General features: G+C 46.0%; 1 protein-coding gene across 1 annotated transcript in view; it reads left to right on the top strand.

Annotated features, from left to right (window-relative positions):
• Positions 1–12427, top strand: part of LOC121285481 (phosphatidylinositol 4-phosphate 3-kinase C2 domain-containing subunit beta-like) — a 247697-nt gene that overhangs the window by 150616 nt on the left and 84654 nt on the right. Inside the window, exon 21 of the mRNA XM_041201950.1 lies at positions 5989–6096. Coding sequence (XP_041057884.1) covers positions 5989–6096 — 108 coding nt within the window. The remainder of the gene's footprint in view (positions 1–5988; positions 6097–12427) is intronic.

Genomic DNA, 12427 nt, shown 5'->3' with positions numbered 1-12427 from the left:
TCAGTATTGTATTGCATAGTACATTCACCCGCAGTGCTTTCAGGGTAAATTATTCTTTGTTTACTGAACCGACTTTCTCTGCATTGACAGAATGCACAGCCAATCCTTGAATCCCCTGATTTTTGAGGCTCGTCATAATTTTGTTCTGATCATTATATCTACACCTAGAGAGAGTGAATGTGAGAGTGAACAGTTCCCGAGAAAGGGCACATGGATCGTGATGCAGGATTCCCCTGCACCCATAGCAACATTGCTGGAAACATGCATGCTTCCTGCTAACTTAAATAATTGTAGTATGCCAGCAGTAAGCGTGCTATTGAGTGGGTGCACACATGAGCAATAGGTGCAAAATCCTGAGAGGTTAGCATGAGCTAAAGCTAGCCTGCACTACTTAAAACCAGCCTGCATCTCTTAAAAGGGAAGTGCTGGAAGTTATTCTAAAAGTCATTTTGGCATGGGGAACGCTCAATAATGGCACAACATGACACAGAGCAAGCTCCAAGATTTTCCATCTCTGCACTGGAGGCCTTGGTATGGGAGGTGGGAGGGAAGGAGAGGTGTTCTCTAACCACAGTGGGCCAAGGAAGCCTTCCGGGCAAACTTTGCAAAGGCAGTGAGAACAGACAACCCTGGCAATTGGTGCCAGGAGTTTAGCCCAAACACCTGGATGCACTCCCACAAAAAGTTCAATGACCTCACACGAATGATCAGGGTCAGTAAATGTATCTTCAAATGCCATGTCCCACCAACTGCCTCACTAGCCTCACATGCTGCTCAATGCCCCAACACTTGTCTACCTACAATCCCTTTCAATTTGACTCATACCCAACATTCAAAGCTTCACCTCACCCTTGCACATTTAGCACAGCTGCAAGCCTCAAACCCACATCTCACAGCTCATAAATACTGCTAGCTATTCAACCATGACACATCACCCAAATACATCACCGCACTCTGAATCAGAATCACAGAATATTTACAGTTTAGAAAGAGACCATTCAGCCCATCGAGTCTGCACTGGCTAGCTGAAAGAGCATTCTACCTAGTCCCACTCCCCCGTCTTATCCCCATAAGCTTGCACATTCTTTCTTTTCAGATAGCAATCCAATTCCCTTTTGAATACGTCAATTGAACCTGCCTCCACCAACATTTCAGGAAGTTTGTTCCAAACTCCAACCACCCTCTGGTGAAAAAAAATTTCCTTACATCACTAAAACTCCTTTTGCCCATTACTTTGAATCTGTGTCTTCTAGTTCTTGATTCTCCCTTGAGTGGGAACAGTTTCTCATCTTTACCCTGTCTGTGCCCCTCAGGATCTTGAAAACCTCTATCAGGTCTCCTCTCAGCCGTCTTTTATCGAAGGAAAACAGTTCCAACCTCTCCAATAAATCTTCATAGCTACAGTTCTTTATCCCTGAAATCATTCTTGTGAGCCTCCTCTGTACTGTCCCCAATGCCTTCACATCCTTCCTCAAGTATGGTGCCCAGAGCTGGATGCTGCACTCCAGATGAAGTCTAACTAGTGTCCTATACAAATTCAACATGACCTCCTTACTCTTGTACTCAGTATCCCTATCAATAAAGCCTAAGTACCTATATGCTTTATTAGCTGCTCTATCAACATGCCCTACTATCTTCAATGACTCAGGTACATATACACCGAGGTCCCTCTGCTCCTGAACCTCCTTTATTTTATACTGTCTCTCCATATTCTTCCTGCCAAAATGAATCACTTCACACTCCTCTGAATTGAACTTCATCTGCTAAGTAGTCCACTCACTGACACCCTTCCTGCTCTCTTGCAAGACAAGGTAGCACATAACCAGAGGTAGCAGAAGCTAACCAGTGGGAGACAGACACTAAAAGTATAGATTAGTGCTGTAAGTTCTACTGTAAACTGCTTAGGTTTCGTTTCCCTAGAAACATAGCTGGTGGAACTGTTATTCTTGGATGATGACAGCTGTACCTGACCTGGAAAGAGGCCATGGTTAGATAAGACCTTTCAATAGTTGAGAGATACTTAAAAAAAAAACCATACTTCAAAGCCATGTCAGGATTTTCAGTTAACCTTGCTTAATTGGCATGCTTGCTTAAATGAGAAAATTAATTGTTATGTAGGAATAGAATAGGAATTACTTCAGTAGTTCACCGTGGTTCAACAGTCTGGTACAAAATAAGGACAGCTGGGCTAAATCACCATTATAAGCAGCTTGTTAAAAGGCCTTGTGAACAGCTTTGGGCAGAAATGAATGGTGATAGGACAGATACAAATAATGAAACTTCTGAGAGTTAGTTTGCCAGGCAGAGATGGAAAGTATCTTGGGAAGAGGGAACTTATCAGGGAAAGAAGCTTGAGATGGGATAATGAAAAAAATGATGCAAGAGCTTGATTGATCAAGAATGGGAGGTACATGTGAAAACTCAAGAAGTTAATGGCAGGTGGATAATGTTAAAAGTGGGCTTTCACCCAATGGTTTAAACAAAGAACTCAACATTTTATTGGACCACAAGACTCTGTCAATAAACCATCTTAGTCCACCCCTGAAAAGGGTATAAAGTGCAGTAGGTGGTGGAGACAAAATCCGAAGGGTAGATCCATGCTAACACTCTTAGGTAATTTGAAAAGCCATAAAGAAGTAAGGACTGAGAAGTAAAGACAAAGATAAAGAAATGAAAAGCTTTTCATGAATGCAAGTCCTCCTGCCTGTCCTGGATCAGTACTCACTGCTTATCACAGTCGTATGTTTTTGCTTTAAAACTAGTGTATTATATTCCATCTTAACCTCTGACTAAACTCAATGTACTCACCATTTTGGTTGCAGTTGATCCTGATTGATTAGATAATGGATAACAACAACAAATTGGAAAGTCACCACAGCAAGATGCATGGCCTTACCCTGATAGAGAAGATAGTGGTCATCATCATTGGAGCAGCTTTTGCTGAGGCCATGGTCAGCACTGAGACTGGAACCACTGAAGATGACACTATCCTCATACCTAATCCTCCTTCTCACATTCCACTTCCCACTCATTCCAGACTCCCTTCTGATTCCCAAGCTGCAGATGTGTGAGCATGTGGTGTATGCATGCACCTCTTGCTTTCTCCACTTGTCCCTCACCACAACACGACCCTTGTATCTTTCTCCTTTCAGATATCCAAGAACTGCCAGTTGGTTAGGCTGTAATACAGGAGAAAGATTTGGAGATGGAATGAGTACCATCATTCGCTCATACTCACAGCCAACAGCTCACATACTAGCACTGCACATATATTAGAGGATAACTTAAATGCAGGATGTGCATGTTGGGAGACTCTGGGCACAAATGCCTGCAACCAGAGCAGGGGACAAGGTGCCAGCTCGCTAGAGGACAAGGTCACCCAGGAGTTATGCTGCAGTGGTATTCAAATGAGGACTTTGATGGGACAGCCTGTAGAAGATGGCTGATTTATCTGCACATTGAAATGATTGGTGCAGTAGCAGGCCTGCTAGAAAGCTTACAATCAATGACAAGGATCATGGAAGAGTCCAGCACCAGTTGTGGCACAGGGCTTTGCGCAGGAGTTTGAGCCCATACTTTCCAGCATGTAAACTGGCAATTCCATGAGCACATTTGGCATACCCAACCATGACCCAGCCTCTGATGTCTGAAGTCTCGGCTTCCATTACAACACAAACAATCCAACACCTTGGATGATGCAGTGGAAGCTCAGGCTGAAGTCATGCAAGCTGAGCTTGCTGCCATGCAAATTCAGACTGCTGCCAGCCTGGCTACAAGTACTAGTTTTTAAAGGGGGTTGCAGTGTCTCACAGCAATCCAGCAATCTGCCCTCCAGCAGATTACTAGGATTACTAAGCCATTGCCAGGGGGAATGGTAGTGGCTCCATGGTGTACCAACCTGCCATTCTTTCTCGGGATGACAGCCTTCGTGCTCCTCCTGCTGCCACTCTACCAGTGCCCTTGCTGTATCCTTCAGCCAACCAGCCCGGACTGCTATTGCCCATGCCAAGATGGTGCCGTCCAAAGCTGGGCCTGCTAGGACCTGAATGCTCAAGTTTATACTCCAAGACCTTCTGCAGTCTCTTCCAGTGAAATTCAGCAGCCTTGTGCCAGCCATTCTTCAACCACTGTGGTGACTTTGACTGGAGCACTAGGCCAGGCAAACGCACATGACAGACAGGCACCAAGGAAATGCACAAAGATAATCATTTGATGTTTGTATGCAGTATGGCAGGATTTGATTTAAAACTTTGCTTTGGAAGCTTATTTCGTGGTGACTTTAATTTTCGCATTGTGGTCAAGCGAATGCTGTGATGGTCAGTAACAGAGGGGCAATAAGATGTGGGACTATTTGTGAATAAGGAATTGGGGTTGGTTTATTGGCATTACAGAAGATGAGCCAATCCAGGCTGTGGAAGCACTGTTTAGGCACCCCAGTGATCTGCACGGTCACATTTTGCATGGGAGCATTGGTTTTGTTATGTGCATGCTTCTCCTCTGTACGTGGATTGTGCCCCAGAGTCATGAGCCATGTTGTCAAAGGACAACCCTTGTCACCCAGTATCTATCCTCTAGTGTGTCTCAATGGCTCAAATACAGATGACACAGCGGACAGTCAATTGCACCCTGTACTATGGAGAAACCTGCAACACTCACTCTGCTTGTTCTTCCCGCGAGAGAGAATAAAGTGTATTCAGCTCTCTTTGAATATAGACCTTCAGTGACCTCTCTTACATAACAATTGATGACAAACTTGGAGATGTAGGAATTATTGCCTGCTGCAGCCTGCAAGGAATCAGATATAAAAGAGTTCATGACAATAGCCACATTCAAAGCCACTGGCAATGCCATCCTCACCCAGCTCTGTTGTAACAATTGTGATTGCAGCTTTTCACTGAAGACATTCTTAGTGAAGTGGAGAAACATCTGAAACACTGTTCCTTGCTGAGGTTCAGGTAGAAACGTAGTTCCTTGAGCACCCTGTGTGAGTATGGCATCCTGCTGACAGCCCTTCCTCCCCTCCTCCTCCTCCATCTTCCTGCAACTTGTCCTCCTCTGTATCACCTCTGCTGTGTCTACCTGTCATGATGTACGCCAAGGAGGATGCAGACTACTGCAACAATGTCTGAGAACAAGTGGCCTGTGCAGAAGGCTGGACAAAGTCCGTCAGCATGTGCCACACAGCTCACTTTAGACTTTAACAACTTTAAACAACTCTGGAAACTACTAAACATTTCTACAACTGCAGCAACAGCCAGTAAAAGTCAATCAGCATTCACCTAAAAGAAGTTGATGATTCCTTTAAATAGCTGCTAGGAAAGCCTCTGGCTGTTGCATGTTCAGCTTTGTAAGATTAAGAGTAGGAGCTACAGGCTGATTTGCTTACTCTGCATGCTTCCAGCAAATGCGTTATTAATGTGTGCTAACACGCTCACCAGCATAGCATCAGAGCAGCTAACAACAGAAGTGTGCACGAGTGCCATGGACACCATTTTGGAGCCAAAATGGCATTCATAGCACCGAAATGTGCAGGTGCTAAGGAGCCCTGTTTGGCAGCTGGTGTCAGACTTGTTCAGCATTATTTGCCCTTTTCTCCAGCGCAGCTTTCCAAAGCATATATATAACTTAAATCTCTATTGTGTAATACTTAAAAATTTGACATCTCCATGAACTTCCCGTCAGCTTTTCCCTATTATAAATTCCCAGGTCCATCTGTTACAATGTAATTATACCCTCTCCCCAGTGGAACTTACACATACTGAGAAAATCAACCCACGTATATAACTTGGGAAAGCTTTTCAATCTCTTGAGCACAGGTCACCAATGGGAAGTAATGGGTCACTGAATTTATCCTCTAGTTTCTTATTGCTAGGGCTCTGTCTGTTTGAAGAAGAGAACTCCTCCACCTTTTTTTGTGGTACAGTGATTGCTTTGATTACTTTGCACTGTTTTTTGCATAAAATATAATGTTTTTTTTCCATGTTACAGGCTTTATTAATGAAGGAGATTGAAGAATTAGAGAAATTCTTCTACCAGGAGCATGCTTGCCGCCTGCCATTGAACCCTGCATTTGCAGTCAAAGGCATTGATGCCAGTGTAAGTTTACAGAAAAAGAAACTGTAGCTGTTTCTTGATATATTTATAAAGATGATCCTGGTCAACTGAGGTTCTAGATTTCTGCACAATCCTTAAAGTTTTCCTTTTATTCTGACCTCTTAATAATCATATTTTTGAAAGTCCAATAAAAAATGTCATTGCCATCAGAGCCAGGAAGTCAGACCTGGGAAGTTAGAGGCCAATTTGCTTGACCTTGGTTAAAGGCAAGTTACTAAATGGCATGAATGGGGATTCTGTCTATGACCACTGTTACATATTTTATATCCCGGATTTATGCAGAGATGACACTAGTTTCTAGGTTTCTATGTATTTATTCACAATGCCTAAAATGTCTATTCCATGCTTCCAGCTCTTTCTACAGCTGTATTTGCTTTGCTCTGCGTCCACGCCCAGGCTTAACAAATCAAACACCATGAGCATCAATAGTAAACAAACTCACATAATCAGACACAGAACAATTGAACAATACAACCATTGAGAGTGAGAAGGGGCTATTAGAGACTCTCAACGTGGCTTCTAGAAAAGAAGGTCATTGGTTATATTTTTTGAGGCAGCTACTTGATTGGTGGATGTAGGTAAGCCTAATTGACATTGCATATCTAGATGTTGAAACTTAATTATTTACAGTACGCTCCTTAGTAAGATCCTGTGGGATCAGTGGGCAGATTGTGGGTTTGAGCTGGAATTGGTTGCATTCTCAGAATCATAAGTATGTGTGGAGTGGCTGCAGTTCTACATGGGGACCAGTAACTAGTGGGATCCAGCTGAGATTGGTTTAGTGGCCAACATCCTTCATCCAAGTCACTCAATGATAAGTGAAGTCATCAGAGCAACTATCTACAAGTTTGTGCTGTGATATGATGAAAGAATTGGTCCACATTTGACAAATGTCACTCATGTGGATAAATGTCGTATTATCCATATGAGTAGGGATAATGCCAAGTGTGTGTGTATTCAATACAGGGTTAGGAATTGGAGGGTGTTGAATGGGAATGGGACATAGATGTTATAGTAGGTGAATCTCTAAAGATTCATGACCAGTGCCACAAGACTATTGCAAAAGGAAATAGATGACTACGTTTTCAGGATGATCAAATAGAAAACAGAAGATAATATACGTAAGACCTTGATTTAGGACCTAATAGACAGGCTTTGGAAACTTTTCTGAGGAGGAAGACTAGACTGATAGCTAATTTAAAGGCTCTTAGTTATCATGAAAAACTGAGAGAGAGTTGGGGCCAGATTTTCATGTTGGGGATGGGAATTAGGAGTCGGAAATTTCCCAGTCTTCTTATCCCACCTCCATCTCGGTAGTGCTGGCCTGCAGGATTTTCATCAGGGGGAGACTGGGTCAGAGTGGAATCTGGCCTGCCACTTCCTGTGCCAGCACAAACAGAGGCATAAATGGAGGCAGGCCAATCCTGGCACAAGCCTGATATAATCTCCACCTGCACCACTATTTTTGTTCCGCAACAGTTTCAGAATCTGCATTGAAACAGTGAAGTTTATTTGGAAGTGTTGGCTGAACTTTGGTCTGAGTACTAAATGTCATTGTTGATGTCATTGCTGGCCAATTGCTTGATATATTTTATACTTGGCCCAGCACGAAGATACCATCAGTAAAATCCCAAGCCATTACAGTGCCTCCTCTGCTGCCTTAGACATACATCCGTGAGTGACTGCTAGCCCAATCTGTCTCTGCTCTCCCCTCCTCATGTGCAGCTGGAGCAGGTCCCAGCTCACTGCTGCAATTCAGTGCAGCTGCCCAGCTCAGGGTCTGCTCCCCTCAGTCAACCCTCAACTTTACTTCCCCTCACACATTCCTATCCCTACGACATCAACAGAGTAGGACAACCACTGAACCCTCCCCTGGCTACTCCTAGCCTCACTTCAGCCCAATGCAAGTGGAGACCTGGCCCCAAGAACGTTGCTGCATGGTATCAACCCATGCCACGCTGGCATTCACACACCAGTGGCAAAGTCACCAAGCCTAGACATGGCAAACTCATCATAAGTATTCAAACTACAAATCGCCAGCCCCTTGCTATCAAACCATCATGCCAAGCTAAAGATGAACCCCACACAAGGTGAACACAAATGCACACTGATCCACATGCTTCATTTGCTCCAAGCCAGAATGTCACAACAGTCCAGCAGCCAAGAGAGCCGAGGCTTCTCAGCTCCACATGTCTCTTACCAAGACCTCGGAATACTGCTGCAGGTGGTCAATGAAAGGAGAGATGTACCTTACCTGGCAGGCCGCAGGCTATCCCCAACACTTACCAAGAGAGCATGAGTGAAGATAGTGGAGGTGATGAGTGCTGCAGGGGAGCACTGCCAAACATGGGTTCAGCATAGAAAGAGGTTTTGTGACCTGCTGCGCTCTGGAAAAATGAAGGAGACCTCCAGCTAATCATTGATTCCCTTTGGCTCGCAGACTGCAATACACACAGCAGCTGGAGGATACAGGGAGATTGCTGCTCTTCAAATTTGGGGGAGTTTGTGTCAAGAACAATGATGCAGTGTTGAGTGCATTGGGGTTCGGATGCTGATGAATAAAGCTGTTTCAAACCACATGGAGGAGCTGTCCTTCTGCCTGTGCTCTGCCACTCTTTTTCCCTCTCCCCCTTGTCCTTGCGGGAGACACGGGCACACAATGCCAGCAAGATGGCCCAAACCAGGGTGCGGGATCCCACTGCTGAAGGCTAATCAGGTCATGCAGGAGAGGGTGCTGAATATAGCCAATGTCTCCTTACAAGAGCATGTTGGGGATGGCAAGTCCCTCATTCCAAGTACAGATGGGCGTGGAAGAATGGTGTAATGGTGACATTTTGGCGATGGGGTGGAAGAAGGAATCGTCATAAGGGGCTAAGGAGGAAAGTTTCAGGGGCCCTTCTGTATGTCAGCTCAAATGCTAGTCTGACAGAATGGTGAGCACTGGCTGGTGTGGACTGCCCCTTCATTGTGGAATACACAGGGTCTCGATGTATGCTTCTCATGAGCTTCTCCTGTGTCCCACACAGGTCCCAGCAGTCTGTGCTCACCCCCATGAGCTGAGTAATCCCTCATACATCAGAAAGAAGAAAGGATATCTAAGGATGCATCAGACTAGCACAGTAGGCACCAGTGTGAATATGTGCACCTCGGTGGGTCCCTGCATTTTATTAGAGTCAGTGCCATTGGGTAAGCAACTCGGCACAAGTGTGCAGGAGGAGGTGTCTAAGGCAGAGGAATATGTGGACAGCCCCCCCTCAGAGGAGGGAGCACAGTCTCCATGATGCTGTGCTGGGCAGTGAGGAAGGGCCTCAGGAGTCAGAGGTTGGGACTCGGTGCTTGGAGCAACAGCAGCAGATGTGTAGTCAACTGTTGGAGTTCCCTGAGGCTTTGCAATCTCTGTGAATGGAGCTGTCCATTGAGTAGATGAGCTCAACCATGTCTCGGGGCTTAAAGCACATGAGCAGAATGGTCAATATCATGGAGAGCGACATTTGTTTTTTTTATTTATTCATTCATGGGATGTGGGCGTCACTGGCTAAGTCAGCATTTACTCCCTGCCCTTGAGAATGTGGTGGTGAACCACCTTCTTGAACAGCTGCAGTCCATGTGGTGTAGGTACACCCACAATGCTGTTAGAGAGGGAGTTCCAGGATTTTGACCCAGTGGTAGTGAGGGAACAGTGAAATACTTCTAAGTCAGAATGGTGCGTGGCTTGGAGGGGAACTTCCAGGTGATGGTGTTCCCACTTGTCTGTTGCCCTTGTCCTTCGAGGTGGTGGAAGTTGTGGCTTGCAAGATGCTGTTGAAGGAGAATTAGTGAGTTGCTGCAGTGCATCTTGTAGATGGTACGCACTGCTGCCACTGTGCGTTGGTGTTGGAGGGAGTGAATGCTTATGGATGTGGTGCCAATCAAGTGGCTGCTTTGTCCTGAATGGTGTCCAGCTTCTTGAGTGTTGTGGGAGCTGCACTCATCCAGGCAAGTAGGGAGTATTCCATCACACTCCTGACTTGTGCCTTGTAGATGGTGGACAGGCTTTGGGGAGTCAGGAGATGAGTTACTCACCATAGGATCCCTAACCTCTGACCTGCTCTTATAGCCACATTATTTATATGTCTTGTCCAGTTCAGTTTGTAGTCATTGATAACCCCAGGTTGTTGATAGTGGGGGATTCAGTGATGGTAATATTATTGAATGTCAAGGGGAGATAGTTAGATTCTTTCTTGTTGGAGATGGTCATTGCCTGGCACTTGTGAGGCATGAATGTTACTTCCCACTTATCAACCCAAGCCTGAGTGCCATTCAGGTCCTGCTGCATGCAGCAGCACCTGCAGTGTACGCAAGAGTAGCATGATGTCCTGCACAAGGCGCATTACTCTCTGCGTAGCCTGGACCAGTCAGTGCAGAGCGTGGCCCAGTCAGTGCAGAGCGTGGCCCGGTCAGTGCAGAGCGTGGCCCGGTCAGTGCAGAGCGTGGCCCGGTCAGTGCAGAGCGTGGCCCGGTCAGTGCAGATCCTGGACCAGTCAGTGCAGGTCCTGAACCAGTCAGTGCAGGTCCTGAACCAGTCAGTTCAGAGCGTGGACCAGCCAGTGAAGAGCCTCGTTGAGTCAGTGCAGAGCGTGGGCCGGTCAGTGCAGAGCGTGGGCCGGTCAGTGCAGAGCGTGGGCCGGTCACTGCAGAGCCTGGACCAGTCAGTGCAAAGCCTGAGCACTGATGTTCATGAAGTACATGTGGAGCTGCGGACCCTGAAGCGCAGATGGCCCAACTGTGGCTGGAGTGGACACCAATGGCACCCCAGCAGCAGTCTCCTTCAAGTCTGTGTGAAACCCTACCAAGCTGACACTGTGTAAGAGGAGGATGAAGGTTCCATGCAGCTTGCGGAATTCTCACCATCCTTGATTTCCCCGGCCTCTTTGACAGAGGGAGCATCTGTGGTATGGATCCCAGTGACGACAGCTGCCCTTGCAGAGATGGAGACAGCACAGCCGGAAGAAGGGTTCCTTACACATCAAGGCTGACCACCACAGTTCACCACAGTTCTCATAGCTGCTGAGCCAGAGATTTGAGCAGGCTCCTTCCACCTCCTCTGAGCCAGCAAGGGGAGCTTGCCTTAGCACTGAAATCATTTTTAAAGGTACCTGGATCAGCACCTGAAGTGCTTTAACCTGCAAGGCTACAAACTGGGTACTGGAATTTGGGATTAGAATGGACGGCTAGATCATTCAGCCAGCGCAGACACAATGGGCTGAATGAACTCTTCCTGTGCCATAACATTTCTGTGGTTCTATGGAATGCCTGTGTTGCAAGGCACTAGTTCACCTTGGTCACGAGGAATATGTGGTATGTTGTATATGTACTTTTTTAAAAATTTGTTCCGTTCACAATTTAATTAAAATAACTGTTTGATTTGATGTTTAGTATGCTCTTTACAAATGAATGCCAAGCATTATTTATAATATAAACATATATCAGCAGGTTCGCAATGATGCCAGTGGACCAGTCGTCTGCAGCCAGTAGTCTATCTCCATGTGACGGTGAAATTTAGAAGAACATAGCCATAGTTGACTGCCTTGATGTCATGCCAGGCCCATCTTCAGTGCTCAACCAATCAGAGATCTTTAGGCAAAACATTGCTGGGTCACAGCACCCTGCATGGATCCCTGCCCAACTCCCTGGGTACGGCCATTGCCACATGTCTCTGGTCCACCCTTTTTTATTCTTTCACGGGATGTGGGCATCACTGTCCAGGTCAGCATTTATTGCCCATCCCTAATTGCCCTTCAGAAGGTGGTGGTGAGCTGCCTTCTTGAACCGCTGCAGTACATTATAATGTAGGTACATCCACAGTGCTGTTAAGGAGGGAGTTCCAGGATTTTGACCCAGCAACATTGAAAGGACGGCGATATATTTCTAAGTCAGGATGGTGAGTGACTTGGAGGGGAAATTTCAGGTGATGGTGTTCTCATCTATCTGCTGTCCTTGTCCTTCCAGATGGTAGTGGTCGTTGGTTTGGAAGGTGCTGTCGAAGGAGCCTTGGTGAATTCCAGCAGTACATCTTGTAGATATTACACACTGCTGCTACTGTGTGAATGCGGTGGAGGGAGTAAATGTTAAGGTAGTAGCGGGGGTGCCAATCAGGCGGGATGCTTTGTCCTGGATGGTGTCAAGTTTCTTGAGACTTGTTGAGGCTGCATTCATCAGGCAAGTGGAGACTTTTCCATCACACTCCTGACTGTGCCTTGTAGATGATGGACAGGCTTTGGGGAGTCATGAGGTGAGTGACTTGCTGCAGAATTCCCAGCCTCTGACCTGCTGT

Source organism: Carcharodon carcharias, chromosome 13 (genome assembly GCF_017639515.1).
Source record: "Carcharodon carcharias isolate sCarCar2 chromosome 13, sCarCar2.pri, whole genome shotgun sequence".
NCBI classification, from domain to species: Eukaryota; Metazoa; Chordata; class Chondrichthyes; order Lamniformes; family Lamnidae; genus Carcharodon; species Carcharodon carcharias.
The sequence above is the reverse complement of the archived record's forward strand: the minus strand, read 5'-3'. Positions and strand labels throughout refer to the sequence as shown.